A 19,990-nucleotide genomic window follows, 5' to 3' on the forward strand; every position below is an offset into this window, starting at 1 on the left:
GTGTGTTTCATGTGTTTCATGTTTATTCTGACACCTTCAGTTCCACTAATGCTAACAAATCTGTAACAGTAAAAACTTAAATGTTATATAGTGACATGTTTATTAGAATGAAAGTGATTTAAATAATACAGAGCTCACTTTATTGGTGGCTTATCTTGAACTTTTTTTGTACATGGTGCTGTATTAAGCAGCACATAACCTACCGAATGAAAAGTGTTTCTGGTTGCTCCATTTAAAATTCAAACGTCCGTTTATCTGACAAATATTACATCGAATCCACTTTATTTGCAATAAAGCAAGCATCACTTCAGGAAGCAGAAAGTGTCCCGACTTGACAGTTCCGTTTTGAACTTCTCCCCCAAATTTAGGATGCAAATCTCACTGATCTTTTCTGCGATTCCTGTCCTTTGAGCTCATCTTGATTGTTGGCAGCTGATAAAAGACCAATAAACTTCCAGTTTTATAACCAACTAATCACTCACTGTGATTTACAACATACAGTAAACTAATTAAATCATTGGCATTGTCAAATAAATCAGTTTATGATATTATTTATATCTGTTTAATTTTCATAAAACGACTCTAATTGTGTTTGATGTGAAGCTTACATATCTGATTAGCGTTGGCAGAGTGCTCCATCTCCAGCCAATAGTTTCTGTCAGCTGGAAGATCAGAAGTGAGGAGAAGGTGCACGGGCGACCTGCGTCCTGCCACACGAGCAGAGCGGGAATAGCACATCTGGCCTGCTCTAAAACGTACTGCATTGTCTGTCAAACAAGAGACATTTAACTCCATTTATGTATTTTTCTAAATTAGCAAAGATCAGTTCAGATCATCAGTTTTTCCATCATTGATCAGAGTAGTGGCACAGAGACTCACTGTCAGCTGATAAAGGGCTGTTGCAATCCTGCTTATAAGGTTCAGCAGATCTGAGCTCACTGCAAAACACACATGCAACACAAGCAGCACATGCATTAAATGTGTCGGAGCACTAACTCTTACAGAGTGGAGAACAAGCATAAATCACTGACATGTTACAAAACAAGTGCAAAAGCACTTTATTGGGCATCAAGTATCCGTGTGTGGTTAGAAGACATTAAACTACTTGTAAATAACCTTTCTCTTACCTATAACTGATTATTCTCCCAATTGGCTTTGTGATACATTCAGCGTCTTTAGTTTTTGTAGTACTGCAATGAAAAAGATTAATAACACTTGAGTGATTCACAAAACTCTACTTGTATGCAATTTCCTCCACTCCTCCATTCCCTGATGCTGTAGTCTTCCGTAAGGTGTTTTCCTCTATAATGGCTTTTTATGAATGCGACTCACTGTCTAGATTTGTGGTCTTCTTCGGGTATCCTCCTGGAGCTCGTACTAGTGTGTGGTCCTTGCTTTTCAACAATCCCGCCACGCAGCTCGCTCTTCAGCTCCACAATGGGGTCACATACTCTCACCTGGAAAGATTCCAGAGGAAAATCCACTCCAGAACATCCTGTCATTTCAGATATTTGAGTGTGCGGGTGGTCAGCGAGGCTTTCATACCTCCATTAGGCCATTAACGTTATGCTGAGTGAGGGGAAGATGAGTCTGCAGGGTATAACTGCTGACTGGAGATCTGGGGACGTTACGCCAGTTCTGGCTTTGCAATTCCTGACCAAAAACATACACCTTGAAATAGCATAACAACAAGCGAATAATAAAGTTTGACCAGAAGATGAAATCAAATAATTACTACAACAGTACATTTGTCTATATTTTACCTTTATATCTAAAGCATGATGCAGTTTCAGCCTCATAAGCTCCTGTTCCTGCTTCTGAATAAAGTCTTGGCATTCAGAAAAACTGTCCGACATCTGTACAATATACATTATGTTTTAATTGCGTAAAATGTCAGTCATCTGCTCTATTATCTGACAGGCATACTGTTGTATTTTGAATAAGCCTGTTTAACATGATGACTGTCAGACACCTTGAATAAAGCTGCTTCCAGTCTCCCTGCTTTGCCTTTGAGTTCTCGCTCTTGTGAGCACAGAGCCTCCACTTCTGACTCCAGTCTTGTCCTGCTCTCCTTCTCTGACACTAGCTCTTGCATCTGTCTCTTAACCAGCAATGCCTGACGATGCTTCTCCTATGACAAACACAAACACGCATTTATATGTACATGTGCAGAAAAGGAAAACAAACAGAAAAAAATTGCTCTTTGGACTATGCAAAAATACTTTGGGAATGAGAATATTTGTTCTTGCATTCAGGAAATTTTGTTTTTGCAAGGTGTATGGCTGGAAAACATCTCAGTCTTACTCTATAGTTATACAATTTTAACTATTATTTTAGAAAGTTATGCAATCTGCTGTTCTTTTTGTAACTAATAGTAACTAACTCCCAATGAAGAGTGAAACAATTTCCTAAATGCAACAGAACATTCTAATATTTCAGCCATATAATCCTGCAATTCAACATACAGCTGTAAGTCATAATTTTACAAAAACCTAGCAGAATCTGCAAATGTTAATTGCAACAGAAAAAAGAGGAATAAAAACAAGTTACACCAATCATCCTGTTAATGCATCGTGTTTCCTTCTTGAGCATCATTGAATGTTTGCAGCTTTTGCAATATTTGTGAATGAGTTCCTTAAATGTCCTGAAAATATGGATCACTTAAAATCCTAGTCACTTTTGGAAAAAAAAGATGCAGAAAAAAAAATACTCAAAGAATGTGCAGGACCTGGAGGATTTGTGTGAAACAGTTTACAGTTTAACTAAGGACAAATAAGGGACTCATGAACAACTATCACAATCATCCAGGTAATGACAGTTTTAAGAATTAAAATTGTGAACTGGTTTATTTGTGCCAAATTCAGTTATGATTTTGTCTAGGAGGAAAGTTATGGCCTCAGATGTGTCAAAACACTGTAAATTAAGTGGGGCATTCAATCTCATGGTGCCTGAATTCTAAAAATGGTACTTTGATATTTATCTTGTTTTATATATATACACACACCGATCAGGCATAACATAATGACCTTATATCCTAATATTGTGTTGGTCCCCCTTTTGCTGCCAAAACAGCTCTAACCCTTCAATGCATGGACACCACTAGACCCCTGAAGGTGTGCTGTGGTATCTGGTAGAGTTGTCACGATAATGGTATTTCTAACTTTGATGGAAAAGTATCGATACCACAGGGGAAAAAACACTGCATATACTGTTAGAAAGATAGTTTTAATATTTTTTCTTTTTTTTGTCCATCTATTGAAAGTCTAGGCAATCAAATTCTTCTGAAGAGATCACTTTATATCACTTTCTTTCCCCCATATATAAACAATAAATTAACATTACAATTATCTCACAAATATTTGCTAACTCAATGTATTTTTTACAATGGGGTAATTTTGTTGCAATAGCTTACACACAGCACAAGGAAGCTTGATTTCAAATGGCAAATTGAATTTAAGTAAAGAGTAATAAAATAAGAACAAATAAACAAATGACTAACAAATAGTGCAAATAAATAAAATAGAATAAAGATACAAATGAAATAGACCGTTTTATTTTTTCAGCTAGGTCTAACAGTATTCAGGTAAAAAACGAATAACCCCCTGCAACGGATTCCTGCTCCAATGTTCGCTGGTCCTGGAGATGCAGCCGCACTTGTACCCACATGATCGCACCAAAGTGGCGTTCATCACCTCGCAGTTAGCTGGTAAAGCGCTCCGATGGGCGGAATCTCTATGGTCCAACGACAGTCCTGTGATCCAGACCCTGTCCGGGTTCATCGCACACTTTAAGGAGGTCTTTGGATAACCGTCTTGGGATTCGTCGATCGGTGAACAACTCTACCACCTAAAACAAGGTACATTATCTGTAAATGAGTATGCCCTCCAGTTTCAGACCCTCGCTGCTGCCAGTGGGTGGAACGAGCAATCCCTGATCACGACCTACCGACAGGGTCTGGATCCTCGGGTGCGGCTGCATCTCGCTGCATACGAGGAAACTATCGGGCTTGAACATTTCATCCAACTCTCCATTCGCTTCGCCACTCGTATGCAGTCGTGTATCGAAGAACACCAGGGCCAGCCGTCATTCTCATCTTTCCTCCGCCGACCAGATGGTGTCAGCCCTCCAGAACCAGCCCACAAGGCCATGCAACTGGAGAACTCCCATCTGACAGCGGTTGAGTGGCAGAGGCGGCTGACCCAGAATCTCTGTCTGTACTGTGGTCTTCCTGGGCATTACATATCCGAATGCCCAGTCCGTCCTCCATGTCCCATGGTGAGTGCAATCATTCCTTCACTAAATAAGATGAAGCCACTCACCACTACTGTAAACCTTACTGCTGCCGGTATCTCCCTTCCAGTTACTGCCCTCCTCGACTCTGGGTCAGCCGGGAACTTAATCTCAGGGACCCTCTGCCGCCAGCTCAAGCTCCGCACGACTGCTACTCCGACAATCTACCAGATCCAGTCGATAATCGAGAAACCCCTCAGTCGGAGGCAGGTTAGTCGCTCCGTGGGCCCCATCGGAGTGCAAGTGGGAATCCTCCACATGGAGCGGCTACATCTGCTGGTTCTGGAGGAATCCACCACTGACATCATCCTAGGGTGCCCATGGTTAGAGCAGCATAACCCAGTCATCTCCTGGAAGACAGGAGAAGTCCTGAAGTGGGGCGACAGCTGTTTCCCGGACTGCTTCCCATCGCCACCGTTAAGTCCCTCTCCTCGTTCCCAAGATCTCCCCGTCTGCGCCACGTCCATCGAGAGCCCGGTAGAGAGACGTTCGGTGGATGTTCCCTCCTGCTACGCCCCCTTCAGCGACGTCTTCTGTCCCCAACGGGCTTCCAAGCTGCCTCCCCATCGGCCATGGGACTGTGCCATCGATCTGCTGCCAGGTGAACCAGTGCCCAAAGGTAAAATCTATCCCCTCTCACTTCCGGAGGAGAAGGCCATGGAGGATTACATCAAGGAGGCACTGGAGCAAGGCTACATCCGTCCATCTACTTCCCCTGCTGCTTCGAGTTTTTTCTTTGTGGCAAAGAAGGACGGAGGCTTGCGGCCCTGCATCGACTACCGAGCACTCAACAATATAACTGCTAAGTTCCGTTATCCCCTTCCTCTCGTCCCAGCTGCCCTGGAACCGTGGTGCCACTGTGTTCACGAAGTTGGACCTCCGTAGCGTGTACAATCTCATCCGAATACGTGAGGGGGACGAGTGGAAGACTGCCTTTGTCATGTCCACCGGCCACTACGAATACCTTGTGATGCCCTATGGACTCGCCAACGGCCCTCCGTATTCCAGGACTTCATCCATGAGGTGCTCTAGGAGTGTCTTCACAAGTTCGTGCTGGTCTACATCGACGACATCTTGATCTACTCCCGGAGCCTGGCCGAACATCGCCATCATGTTGCGGAGGTCCTTCAATGCCTGAGGAACTTCCAGCTCTACCTCAAAGCAGAGAAATGCTCATTTCATCAGTCCTCAGTGCAGTTTCTCAGCTACAACATCGACCGCAGTGGCATCCGGATGGACGAGGGGAAGGTGGAAGCCATCCGGTCCTGGCCCACCCCCTTCACTGTCAAAGAACTCCAAAGATTCCTTGGCTTTGCCAACTTCTATCGTCGCTTCATCCATCTGTACAGTTCCATCGCCAGTCCACTCACCAGTCTCCTACGCAACAAGCCCAAGTCTCTGTCCTGGACCCCATCTGCCACCAAAGCCTTCCAGACCCTGAAGACCGCCTTCAAGACCTCTCCCCTCCTGGTCCACCCAGATCCAGATCTGCCCTTCGTTGTTGAGGTGGACGCTTCCACCACCGGAGTGGGAGGGGTCCTTTCTCAGCAGCAGGGGAACCCCAGTCGTCTCCACCCATGTGCCTTCTTCTCTTGCAAACTCAACCCGGCGGAGGTAAACTACGACATCGGGAACCGCGAACTCCTCGCCATCAAACTCGCACTGGAGGAGTGGAGGCACTGGCTAGAGGGCGCCAAACATCCCTTCCTAGTGCTTACTGACCACAAGAACCTGGGGTATCTCTGAGAGGCAAAACGTCTAAATCCACGCCAAGCTAGATGGGCTCTATTCTTCACACGGTTTAACTTCAACATCTATCGACCAGGTGCCAAAAACATCAAGGCGGACGCCCTTTCCCGCATCCACAGCCCCAAGGAGAAGTCAGAAGAGACAGAACCCATCATCCCTACCCAGTTATTCCTTGGTCCTATCTCCTGGTCGGAGGAGACCCTGCCCTCTGCCAATGCCTCCACCAACGTGCCGCCGGGTTGTCCTCCGGGCTTGCAATTCCTTCCTCGAGCACGACGCACCCCTATCATCCACTCCTCCCACACGTCCCTGGGCACTGGTCACCCTGGGGTCAATGAAACCCTCTCGCTGCTACGTCAACGCTTCTGGTGGCCCCAGATGTCAGCAGATGTCAGAAGGTACGTGTAGGGATGTAGGGAATGTGCCATGTCAAAGTCCACGTCACCTGCCAGCTGGAAAGCTCCATCCTCTGCCCGTTCCCAACCGCCCTTGGTCACACCTAGGGGTGGATTTTATCACGGATCTCCCAGTCTCAGACAATTGTACCTGCATCCTCGTAGTGGTGGACTGATTCTCCAGGAGGAGGAGGAGGGTGCGTGTCAACTCGCGGTCGGTCAGAGAGGAGAGCAAGAAAGCGCAGTTGGTATCGGTGTACAGATATTGTAGGAAGGAGTAATGGTATCGCTACCGATATTTCAGTATCGATAAATATCAATATTTTTGACAACAATAGTATCTGGCACCAAGATGTTAGCAACAGATCCTTTAAGTCCTGTAAGTTGCGAGGTGGGGCCTCCATGGATCGGGCTTGTTTGTTCAGCACATCCCACAGATGCTCGATTGGATTGAGATCTGGAGAATTTGAAGGCAAAGTCCCCACCTCAAACTCGTTGTTGGGCTCCTCAAACCATTCCTGAACCATTTTTGCTTTGTGGCAGAGCGCATTATCCTGCTGAAAGAGGCCACCGCCACCAGGGAATATCGTTTCCAAGAAAGGGTGTACATGGTCTGCAACAATGCTTTGGCAGGTGGTACGTGTCAAAGTAACATCCACATGGATGGCAGGACCCCAGGTTTCCCAGCAGAACATTAACCAAAGCATCACACTGCCTCTGCCTCTCCGGCTTGCTTTCTTCCCACAGTGCATCCTGGTGTCATGTGTTCCCCAGGTAAGCGACGCACACGCACCCGGCCATCCACGTGATGAAAAAGAAAATGTGATTCATCAGACCAGGCCACCTTCTTCCATTGCTCTGTGGTCCAGTTCTGATGCTCATGTGCCCACTGTTGGCTCATCAATGAGCCTTGGCCCTGTTGCTGGTTCACCACAGCTCCTTCCTCAGACCACTTATAGATACTGACCACTGCAGAACAGGAACACCCCACAAGCACTGCAGTTTTGAAGATGCTCTGACCCAGACGTCTAGTCACAATTTGGCCCTTGTCAAACTCGCTCAAATCCTTACACTTGCCCATTTTTCCTGCTTCTAACACATCAACTTTGAGGATAAAATGTTCACTTGCTGCCTAATAGATCCCACCCACTAACCGTGATGAGATTGTGAATCAGTGTTATTCACTTCACCGTCATAATGTTATGCCTGATCTGTGTGTATATATATATATATATTTATGTCTCTCTGAGGTGATTCCAATTAATTTCAAACAAGCATAGCAGAGCAAGTTACACCAACATCAGGCCATATTTCCCACCGTCTTTCAGACAATCCTCACCTATGAATATTTCATGCATATTAGTGGAGGGTGAGGGGTATCCCTGACTGTGCATTGTGAACACAGAAAAGTGCTTGACCGTCAAATGATTTCCCTTGGTCTCAAACTTAAGGAGACTGTTTCAGATAAATAAAAACGCCCCACTTAATCTACAGTGTTTTCATACATCTGAGGCTATACCTTCCCTCCAAGTGTTATTGTTAATAATTTAGAAAATACATAAATATAAACTGGTCTGAAAATTATTATATCATGAATTGTGATAACCCAGCTACCTATATACCTTTTTTTATATTACCAACAGTTTGGATCTGGATGCCTTCTCTTTTAACATAACATACACACTAACAAGGAGTTACTGTGAGAAACAGAAAGTTGTTAGTGATGCATTTCACCATCTTGAACTTCTCGATGGTCTCCTCCAGCAGCTGAATTCGGCTTTGCAGAAAATCAATCTGCTCTCTTTTAGCAGTGATCTGTTTCTGCATCCCAAGAGCAACCTTAAGACCTGTAATACACAAACACATTCTAATCAGTTCAACCACAGCAAATACCAAGAATAAAACTCTGAAAAATAATGAACTGTCTTGTCTGTTGGAATATTATGTACAATGCATTATTTTAGGTATCGCCCCATTCTTGAAATGTTTGACATTCAAACAGAATGAACTCAGGATGTTATGTCAGCTGCATCACATGTTCACAAGAGAATAACTTATTATTGGTACTATTGGACTATATTGTTAATGTATTGTCCGCATTTCAAAAGACACTTTGTCCAGCGAACCAATGAACACAAACTTACGTCATATGAGGCCATTTTCCCATTCTGTCCCTCTCACAATTGAACAGGACAAAATGAAACAATGGAGGGTTACAGAGGTCAGACCTAAGAAATCATAGCTACATTATGCAACCACCCACAACCACTGCACACAGCGCGAACAAAATTTTTTTCTTTAACTATGTCTCAATACACTGACCCAAAAAAGCTGAAAACATTGTATAAATGTTAAAATGCATACTTTGTGCAAATTAAGTGGTGGAAAAGTACATGGAATAACAGCAGGAGGGCATGGAGCAGATCTATAATCTCAGTATGCCGTCTTCCTGCCATTATCCAGAATGCAGAACAACAAAACCATGGCCACACACTGGCTCTCTGCAAAGAATGTAAATGAATCCAGTAATGCAGGGTGTGGTCTTCCGCCTTTTATTTTATATACACTTGGCCTAGGACTGGGCTTTCCTGAGGTAACACTGTGGACGATGTGAAAACATCCTCACTTTAAATATCAGCAGTGCTATGAATGGTACGGATGCTTATATTTATATTTGAGTGCAATTAGGATTTTCCTGAATTTTTTCTCTCAAAGCTTTGATCTCTGAAAAACTCAGGGGCCAGTTCTGTGAGGTTACTGAGGGCGAATGTGAATGCTCAGCTTAGCTAATTTTTTATACATCGAGTCATCTTTTTCTCCTTTCCTGCAGCCTTAAAACAATTTATTAAAACAAACTAAAAGTATTTTGTGTGTGTATGTACCATGACCATCAGCTCCCTCCAGTGTTCTCAACCAACTGTTGGCTTGGGCCAGTTCTGCCCGTACTGTCTTCAGCTGAGTCCTGAAGTTAAGGTTCTGTTGTTCCAGCTCACAGGTCTTACTGCCAAATAGCTCTTTCAAAGATTCCTGCCCCTCTTTTTTTATTTTAGGAAAAAGGCAAAAATGTCAGGGTGATACAACTGTCCTGATATCATAATGTAGACAAGAAATGCTTGAAAAGAAATCCTAATTAAAATAGTTTGGCATAATCTTATTTCATAGAAAATATTCACTACCATTAAAAAATGTAATATGATGTATATGTAATATGAAATATTGTAGAATGAAACATTCCACTATTGTAATATGAAACATTCACTCCCAAAAACATTTATGAATTAATAATTCATGATACTTGTTAAAAAAATTACCTTGGAAAATAAATTTGAAAACCTGGAAATAATGTAATCATGGAGTAAGGAATATGCTCTTACCTTCTTGGTTTTTTTTTTGTTACACAACATGACAATTGCAGGGGTAATAAAAAGTTAACTTTTTCTTAAAAATCATTTTCCTTTTCTTTATCGTGGATATAGTATGGATATTATATGTAACTTAGCTAGTGTTTTTGTTTCACAATAAAAGCAAGAATTAAGTTTTCAAATAGTTTTTAGGGACACTGTACTTTGAACAGTCTGGTCTGCATTTTGTGATGTCATTTAGATGAATCGGTGTCTGTACCTTTCAGCTGGGTAAGCTGCATACGTCGCACTCCCAGCTCAGCGGTCATCTGCTGTTTCTCTATAGTAAGCTGATCAACATTGCAGATCTTTTCTGAGAGCGCAGCCTGCTGACAGGCCTTCTCTCTCTCCATTGTGCTGAGTCTGACCTCTGCCTGTCTCAAGGCCGCCTGTTAAAACCAACCGGTACATGAATGACAAGCAAGGGCCAATTATAAAACCCTCAGTTTAGATCAAAGGAAATGATTGCGTCATTTATTTTCATAGCTCTTCCTGTTCAAGCCATTTATCATAAATAATGGCCATGAATGGGGTCATTTAAACTATAACCGGTTTATTCTCTGAACAGAAACAACCTAATAGCTAAGGCATCCTAAATCGTGAATTAGTTGAACAAACTCTACTCAAAGATTCCTCCCCAAATTTCCCCACCTTCAGTTGTTGATTCTCCCCTTTGAGCTGCTCGATCTGGTTACTCAAATATTGTTGCATGTCCACAGTGCAGCTGTGCTCGGAGATAATCTGCATGGCATTTTCCAGTTCTGCACTCATCCTCCAGTCATCTGCCTCGGTCCTCATGGCCTTCAGCAGACCCTGAACCTCTTCCAGCTGGACATGGACCTGCTGCGGTTCACGCTGCTTCAACAACACCGGCATATTCCTTCTCTCCAACTGAATCACATATAACAACACTGAGATGTAAGCATTGGAAAGCCTCAAACCTGCCTACATTCTCTGAAGAATATATGGTTCTTAACCGGTGACTCGCAGCAGGTTTGTTTTGAAAGTGTTTCAGACATCAGGAAAAAGTTTTAAGTTTTAAATGATCTTTTTCAAAGGCTGTGTGTGCAATCAAACGCTATGATATTTCTGTGCAAATGCATGTTTATGTTAATTTCATGGTAAAATTAACTAATTTGTTTTATTTTAAGGAGTTTTTTGTAGGATGAACACTTTTGGTACTGTGTTTGGTCGGCACTTGATGTCAAATGAAAAACCAGTGCTGCAAACAATACGAGTACAGATTATGTCGCCTTGTGTCAACAGTAATTTGTCATGTTTGTGGTTTAAAAATGTAGACAAAGAACATGTATCGAGTAAAGGGAACAGTTAGCCCTCTTTGCATCATTCTGATCTAACTGTGGTTCGTCCTGTAATACAATTGCAGTTATTCCTGTTGGAGTTTGAGGCTGGTACAGTCTGTGCCGGCCTACAGTCAATCTGCCTCTCTCTTGGCTTGCTAAAGCTGATTTCTAATCAATTCTGTCTCACTGCTCAGACCTGGCAGCTCCACCAGACTCATGCTGTTCTGTCTCTGCCAACAGCTCAAAAGTGTAATAAACACAGTTTGAAAATGCCATTCTTTAAAATGAGTTAGTTCAAATGATCTTAAATGTGCTTTACTGTTGAAAGAAAAAAGTTAAATATAAAAAAATAATAAAAAGTAGAAGAATGCTATTGTATTCTAAAATATCTAGAATGACACACTCAAATGAGGAACATGTTGCAAATACACTAGGTACTTCCTACACTAGGTACTATCAATAAAAGGTTTGGGGTTGGTTAGAATTTTTTTATATTTTTGAAAGAAGTCTCTTATGCTCAATCAGTTTAGGTTAAATACCTCTGATTAAGATCTTTTCTTAAAGGTGAAAGTGTCATTTTTGGCTCAATGGACCCTTTTCACAGACTGCGTTTTAACGGTCATCAATATCGTAAATCCTGCAAAGGATTTTTTTTTTTTTTTTTTAAATGTATGTACATTTACAACACTAATCCTTTGTATTATATCACTTTTGCATCAAATTACAAAAAACAAGTTAATGCTGCTGTGAGGGTATGTGAGTGATGGTAAAATTAACATATTTCTCTCTTTTCACTGCCGTTATCAATCTATCTCACTCTATTTTTTTCCTCGTTTTGAAAGTTGTGTAATCACTATTGTGGAGTTTTTCTTTTGCTTATTTGAGCAAATGGGGACACAAAAAATATATTTAATTTATACTCTCATTCACTGCTATAAAAGTTAACCCAACTGTGATGGCCTCTGCTTCTGAGAAAACCGGAAATGTGAATGGGGTCTATAGTGTTGCAGAAATAAAGACTGGCTGCTTCTGAAATTGCATACTTCCCTATATATTGGGCGAAAAACAGCATGTGACAAAAGAAGCATGTCTGAATTCACAGTACTCATAAAAGAGTAGGCAAAAATCACCCGGATGACCTATTTCTTCTGGCGAGATTCTGAAGTGTGCATAGGATGGGCACATTTGTATCCCATGAGGCCACGGGAAAGGATTTGTGAATGGAGGTGAAGCGACGCAACTGACACTGGTAGATCACATGATAAATGACAGCATGGCAAATGTAGTATGGTTGCATTACATTCATACTACACAGACTCATACTACAGAACATACTTTTTTAGTGGTCACAAAGTAATTACTTTTGCCAGAACGCCCACCACACACCAGCTTATGGTGGAGAGGGGATGGAGTGATGAAGCCAATCAGTATATGGGGATGATCTGTTGCATTATTTCGGCATTGTAAAAAGCGCTATATAAATAAAGTTGACTTGACTTGATTAGGAGGCCATGATGGAGAGAGGCCAATGGGCAAATTCGGCCAGGATGCCGGGGTTACACCCCTACTCTTTTTCCGAAGGACATCTTGGGATTTTCAATAACCACAGAGAGTCAGGACCTCAGCTTAACGTTTCATCCGAAGGACGGTGCTTGTTACAGTATAGTGTCCCCATCACTATACTGGGGCGTTAGGACCCACATAGACCACACCCCCTGCTGGCCTCACTAACACCTCTTCCAGCAGCTACCTAGTTTTCCAAGGAGGTCTCCCATCCAGGTACTGACCAGGCTCAGCCCTGCTTAGCTTCAGTGGGAAACCAGTCATGGGCTACAGGGTGATATGGCTGCTGGCTCAGGCAAACAGATAGTCCCGCCCAAGTCTCACGCCATTGGTTCAACCAATGTTGTGGCGTTTGGGCTAGTCAGGATGCACAAACAAACAAACAAACAGATCAATGATTTGATAGTGCCACAAATACACAGCATTTACAAACTTCCAGTCAGTATGTCTCTGACAGTTGTTATTAAAAACATGCCTTGAGTTGCTCACACTACTGTTTATTACTAAAAGTTGGCAGAGTTATGCATCTAATTGGGCTGAGAAGTCTCTTCCTCTCACGGCCTTCTCGGCCTGGGATTGAGCCAACTGCTTCTCCCCTGACCTGAACTAGCAGCCAACTCAATTACGTTCCAACAAACCCTTCTCTCATTGTAGAGTACAGCCTCATCCAGCATATGAAGGCTATCAAGCATACCAGATGCATCAGTCAGACAGTGCTAATGTGAAACATCCCATATCCCAGTGTGCTGCAGTTTTGGTGTAAACACAAAAAAGGCTTGGAACACTCGTCTTATTACCTTTGTTTCATACGTCCATTGTTTCTCTGATTCCAGCTCACTTATCTTACTCTAGTGTAAACAGGCTTGACTTGCAGCTTATTTTCTAACACAAAACAAAAGCATTTTAATCAAAAAGCGACAGAAGGAAAAGCAGCTGGAAGGATATGTGTATGATGAGAACTTACTGTGCTGCTAACCCCAGCAGAAGCTGTAGACTGGTGGAATTATTAGTCTGTCAACACCAGAGTTTCTCAGTCAATATCGTCACCCTCTGGTCAGAACTGGTAATGCGTTCCTCTTGTCTGCAACAGAATAACGTAGTGATGGATGTACAGCCTTACCTCAAATTCTGATACTCAGTGAGCCTTAAACTCAATTGAACCCAGAGACACAAACGCACAGTGCCTTAGTAAAGAATTTTAAATAATATATTTTAAATAATATATATTTATATTTATATATATATGAATGAATACCGAGTAAAAAAATACGCATTCTAGGTTACACACCTGAAGTAAATTAAGTGTACTTAAGTGTTCACTGCAGCACTTTCTAGAAGAATTTAAATATATACTCTAACGTTACAGTACTGTATAACAATTGTGTTGTTTTGTTTGATCACAGTTATTTAAAAACACGTTTTAAGATTTTGTTTTAAAGTAGAATAAGCGTCTGTTAGCTACCGTTGCGTTCTTCCCACTCTGCGCTTATTATTTTAGATGGTCAATACAGTCAATGACATAAAAAGAAAGCTATTCACATAAAGTTTTACAACCAGATTAAACTGGCCGAACTCACATATGGAAGAAGTTTGTTCTTGAGAAATAACGCGTCGAAACCCTTCCGGTGGTGGACAGGTGCTTTAGTCATGTTTATCAGCTTTGTTTTTGATAGTTAGAAAACATCCTGTATAACTGCTATATTCTCTTTCTCTACAAATAAATCGGGAGAACAATAAGTTTAAAATTTAATGTAAACGTATTTTCTTTTTACTTCGTTTGCACGTGCAACGAGATTTAACGAAAGCTACCTAACATGCTAGCTAGTTTTCAAACAGGCGCAATGAAGCCATCATCGTCACCATAGCAACTACAGAGCTCGTAACAAGTTAACCAATTAGCTCGTAAAACGTCACTCCCGATGGGCTTTCCAATCACACAGGCCATTGCAGATTGCAACATGTCGTTAATCGTTAAAAAATATCTAATAATTATAAGAAACAGCCCTTGTGCATTAGTAAACATGCCTTTCACAATCGTCAACACGAAGTAAAAATGTCAAGAAAGAAACCTGATAATTGTTAGCTGCCTTAAGAATTGGACGGTATGAAAACTATAATAGCATAATAGACATGTAGGCTAACTAAAATGTAAATATTGCACATAAAAATGTATTCACTTGTGTATAATTTACGATGAAAATGAACGTTTAAGACAAATGTGTAATGCTATGTTAAAATATATAACACATTTTCTATAGTTTAATATCTCTAAAAGAGTGGTTTTAAAAGTTGATTTTAAATATGCAATAGAAATATGATTTGACTTGTGTATGGACAATGATATAAATAAATTCTATTTATTTCTCTGTAAAAAAAAAAAAACTTAATGAGGGATTCTAAATTCACACGAAGATGAGTTTGACAGATTTGTTATCAACCAAAGATTTCTCATTTTGCAGTTTGTTTTTATATAGTATAAAAGTTTTGTTTAAAAAAAATAATAATGCAATGTCAGTGTTTGTGTTCAATTGTTTATTTGGTAATAAAGATATTTCACTCTCAAGAAATCATACGCAGCAAAGAGCAAGTACATGTGGTACTTTCACTATTACAGACTTAGCAACACAATGCTTCATGTTCACCACAAAAGATGACATTATAATTTCACCCTCTTGATACGGTCTTTCTTCACACTCGCGGAACGGACGAGTGTGTGTGTGTGTGTGTGTGTGTGTGTGTGTCGTCTCTTCTCTTCCCTTCCCACGCACCCCTCCCCCGCCTCTCTGCTCGCTCTGCCCAAAAAATGTGAAACCAAATCCGAGCAGCAGGTCACAGAGCCTAGTTATTTTAAAACCAATACTCTACCTCGACAGGACCATGGAAGTAATGCGGAACGGGCAGTTTAAAGAAATAACCGTCGCCTTGAGAGTTACAGAGTAAAATGAGGCAGCGCCACTACGCTGGTTTAATGTGTATTGTTGTTTGGGTGCTCGTGCGTCTCCAATGTCTCTGCCCGTAGTTCTGCCTGGATCTTGTTGTCGTTTATCAGGGGCTGCTCTGGCCCATCAGCTCGCAAACGCATCTTACAGAAGTCGCAGCCGCTGTGTGTCCGCTTTTCCGGCCCGTATGTCTGGATCGCAGACGCGGATCATTCCGGCGCTGCTGCCCGCTCGCCCTCTGCTCTCCCTCGGCTTGCTGCAGCTGGTTCTCGGCTGCTCCATGGTGGCTCTCTCTTTCGGGGCTCTGTCCCTTAGCAACTCGCCCCCTATTAGAAACTCCTGTCCGTTTTGGGCCGGGTCTTCTGTGAGTATTAGATTACTGGCCATAGTCAGAGGTGCTAATGTTTTTATTTGACACCACATAAGCATGCTACATATATTAAAATGTTTTCCTTGATAATATGTCTACAGCTTTAAATTGATTCAGTACAAACCAACAGGTATAGAGAAGTTTTATTGCAGTCTAATGTGTTTCCAATGTAGTCTGATAAACGTGGTGCGGCTACACTTTTAGTACAGTCTATTTGCTATGTGACCACATCAGACTCTGTAGTCTACCAATAATTCACTATGAAAGAGCTGATCTGTCAGTACGTTGTAAATGAATTATTAGTTACGCTTAAAAAGTGCTAATGTACAGTTGTTGCCTCAAGGAAATATGTCTACCTGATCTGTCCATTACTTTATTGATATAATCTAATGTAGTTGATTCAGTTATATTAAATAAAATTATAATATTCAATAATAATTTTAACTGATTTTATATATATATATATATATATATATATATATATATATATATATATATATATATATATATATATATATATATATATATATATATAATATTATAATATTTTAACTAAAATCTGAAATCTTTTTAACTGAAATCTTTTTCAGAAAAGTTTTCAGATCTTTTGAAACTGTCATAGTACCAAGTTTATTGGAATTTACAATATTATTTCTCATATTTAAGTATGGGTTACATTTGTGGTCAGTCATCGGCAGGAGCTGAGTGAACTCGTCAGTGAAGTCATGGTTGAGTGTGAATCTCTTTTACTGCTTAACACTCTATAGTGAGATACTGTTTATAAGTAAAGCTGCCATATTATGCATACCACTTAAAAAAACATCTTTTGGCATGTAAACAACAGTTAGTTAGTTAGTTAGTTAACAAGATCTATTGTTTGTTCATTTATACACTTGAATTTGAAATGTATTATTCATTAAGAAAAATCAAGAAGATTTAACTCTAAAAACTCAAGTAAAAATTCTGAAATAATTGCTTCATTTACCAACGATGGAAATAAAGATATAACAATGTTGAAATCAAGTTGATTGTCTTATTAAAGAATATTTTTTATTAAAATAAAATTTTATAGGTTAGTAAAATGCATTTTGATTGTCATGTATGAAAAGAAATGAGCTAAACACTGGAACCCATCAGCTGCAATCGCAGTCGCACAGCATTCAGTGTAATTGACAGGAAGTGGCAGGGTTAGAGGAAACGCAAGGGAGCCGAGGATGGACAATAGTATTTGAGTGAGGCTGCCGGCTAACAACACTCTGAGTGAGAGGAGTCATTGAAACAGGTTTTAAAAGTGCTGAAGGCATGTGATGGGTAATGATGGGTTATCGGTTAACCTGTCTGTGAGTGTTTGCCTCTTTATTGAAAGCACTGTTTGTTATCTGCAGGTCATCCTCTCTGGGATCATTGGACTAACCACATGGAAACGGCCTATGCTACTATTGGTATGTTTGTTTTGCCAATCTAAGACTGATAAGTCTTTAAGGCGTCAGTTTTTGTGCTCCCGTTTAAATAAGCGGATACATTTTTATATTATGTTATATGATGTTTACTACAGAGAATTAATCCTGTATTGATCTGAACATATGTTTTCAGGGTAATCTTCTGCATGCCCATGTCCTTATGTTAAAGACAGTTGTTAGGCCCTTAAATGACCCCTTAAAGAGGATCTGTGAACACCAGACCTTGTTAATTAAGTCTCAAGCCGACCATCAGATTCTTCCTTTTGCCATTCATAATACCATTCAAAAGTTTAGCGTTTTAGATTTTTTGTTGTTGTTGTAGTAGTTAGGGGTTGTATGACTTCAGACATTTATGTGATGAAAGTCCAGTCGACATCGACTAGTCGCAGATAACGTCATCAATGAACAGATAAGCCGGCCCCTCGAGCTGAGACCTCATTCACAGCGCTGCCCACAAGGTTATTGCTTCTACATAGCAGCTTATTTTTTACATCAGTTATTTTGTCTTAGGGTCGTTATATTTCTCACAGATTTCTGCTCGTTCTAAATCAAATACAGATAAAGTTACAGTAAAGATTGGGCTGCATTTATTTATATGAATGCATTAGTGAGAGAGTTATTGTATGTGAATTGATTCTACCTGGCAGCTTACTTATCGATTAGTCGACAAGTCTGTTCAACCCCTTTTATTCGGCAAGCATGCATTGAAGGGTAAGTTCACCCAAAAATGAAAATTCTGTCATTAATTACTTACCCTCATGTCGTTCGACACCCGTAAGACCTCCGTTCATCTTCAGAAACAATAATGAAGATATTTTAGTTGAAATCCGATGACTAAGAAAGGCCTCCATTGGCACAATGCACTGTACACTCTCAAGACCCATAAAAGGTACTAAAGACGTCGTTACAAGGTCCATCTCACTACAGTGGTTCTACAATAATTTTATAAAGTGATGAGAATAGTTTTTATGCGCAAAAAACCCCCCTAAATTACGACTTGTATAGTGATGACCAATTTCAAAACACTGCATCATGAAGCTTCGAAGCGTTATGAATCAGTGAGTCGATTCAGCGGTTTGAATCGCCAAAGTGAATTGCAGTTTGGCGGTTTGACACGCGATCCGAATCATGATTCGACTCGCTGATTCATAACGCTTCGAAGCTTCATGATGCAGTGTTTTGAAATCGGTCATCACTATATAAGTCGTTATTTAGGGTATTTTTGCGCACAAAAACTATTCTCGTTGCTTCATAAAGTTATTGTAGAACCACTGTAGTGAGATTGACTTTGTAACGACGTCTTTAGTATCTTTTAAGGGTCTTGAGAGTGTAAAGTGCATTGTGCCAATGGAGGCATTTCTGAGCCATCGGGTTTCAACTAGAATATCTTCATTTGTGTTCCGAAGATGAACGGAGGTCTTACGGGTGTCGAACGACATGAGGGTAAGTAATTAATGACAGAAATTTCCTTTTTGTGTGAACTAACCCTTTAAATGCTGTTCTTTTGAACTTTCTATTAATATATTAAGAAATGTTTTTGGAGTAGCAAATCAGCATATTAGAATGATTTCTGAAGGATCATGTGACACTGAAGGGTGAACCAAGTCCAACAACATTCCAATCAACCAATCAGATTTGAGGTACAAGTTGATGTCAAGTGTAGGCTTACAACTAGAGTTATGTGCTTCTACATTGGTGTAATTCACCTATAATTTCCCTCTGATTCAAGGGATCAGTTATGGCTAGGGTTAGGTTTAGAGGTAAGGATAAGGTTAGGACTAAATTCTCTGTGATGGCTGCTGAAAAATTCGGCCTTGTCATCACAGGAATACATTTAAATAAAATATATTAACATAGTAAACAGTTATTTAAAATTGTAATAATATTTCACAAATTGTTTTATTGTATTTTTGATCAAATAAATGCAGCCTTGAAAAAACAAAAAAATCTCACTGACCCCAAATTTGCGAATGCTACTGTAAGTATCATTTGCTAATTCCAGATTTGGGCAGGAGTATTATATTTGTCAAATAAAACGACTGACTAGGATTAATCTTTTTTTGTTCTTCTCTCACACAGGTAAATCTGTTTGTATTGCTGTCAGTGGTCTGTATCCTGCTAAACCTGGCAGGGTTCATCCTCTGCTGTCAGGGGGCTCAGCTGGTCTCCAGTACCATTAACTGCCAGCTGGTGAGGAATCTGTGCACTTGGACATGTGCTGTGTTCGAGATAATAACATTACAATGTCAAATGTCTCATGTATTGATGACTTTTCAAGAACCTAGATGCAAAATATAAACCAAATAACAAGTATATATTCATATTATATATTAAAGGGGGGGGGGGTCTAATGCCTACCACATTTGTGTTACAGACATGAAAGATATTTTAAAATGTGTGGGAAATTATTATTTTGAATATAATAGAGAGACTTGTATGGAGGACCAGGAGTGCCACTTAAAAATAAAATGAATAAATTTATCAATTTAATAATTAAAACAAAAAAATGTATATAAATA

At 40.5% G+C, this 19,990-nt stretch overlaps 2 protein-coding genes across 3 annotated transcripts in view; one reads left to right on the forward strand and one right to left on the reverse strand.

Annotated features, from left to right (window-relative positions):
* On the reverse strand, positions 1–15,926 carry LOC307125108 (coiled-coil domain-containing protein 158-like). Of its 2 annotated transcripts, none has more exons than XM_079814735.1 (14): positions 15,568–15,926; positions 13,667–13,783; positions 10,487–10,726; positions 10,056–10,224; positions 9,317–9,469; positions 8,169–8,281; positions 1,973–2,131; positions 1,764–1,856; positions 1,546–1,653; positions 1,333–1,457; positions 1,128–1,190; positions 880–938; positions 609–767; positions 1–432 (listed from the first exon to the last, which is right to left on the reverse strand). In XM_079814735.1, exons 3-14 carry the CDS (start codon positions 10,709–10,711, stop codon positions 365–367), a joined length of 1,494 nt encoding a protein of 497 aa, XP_079670861.1. In that variant the 5' UTR covers positions 10,712–10,726; positions 13,667–13,783; positions 15,568–15,926; the 3' UTR covers positions 1–364. The 2 variants fall into 2 exon arrangements, with proteins under 2 accessions (XP_079670861.1, XP_079670862.1); XM_079814736.1 differs by lacking the exon at positions 15,568–15,926 and adding an exon at positions 14,280–14,568 and having other exon boundaries at positions 86–432.
* The window catches only part of fam189a2 (family with sequence similarity 189 member A2), a 20,014-nt gene continuing 15,518 nt past the window's right edge, over positions 15,495–19,990 (forward strand). Inside the window, exons 1-3 of the mRNA XM_079814734.1 lie at positions 15,495–16,005; positions 17,397–17,453; positions 19,551–19,661. Of these exons, the coding sequence (XP_079670860.1) occupies positions 15,706–16,005; positions 17,397–17,453; positions 19,551–19,661 (468 nt within the window). The 5' untranslated portion in view covers positions 15,495–15,705. The remainder of the gene's footprint in view (positions 16,006–17,396; positions 17,454–19,550; positions 19,662–19,990) is intronic.

The sequence above is a fragment of the Gobio gobio genome (genome assembly GCF_949357685.1).
Source record: "Gobio gobio genome assembly, chromosome: 4".
NCBI classification, from domain to species: domain Eukaryota; kingdom Metazoa; phylum Chordata; class Actinopteri; order Cypriniformes; family Gobionidae; genus Gobio; species Gobio gobio.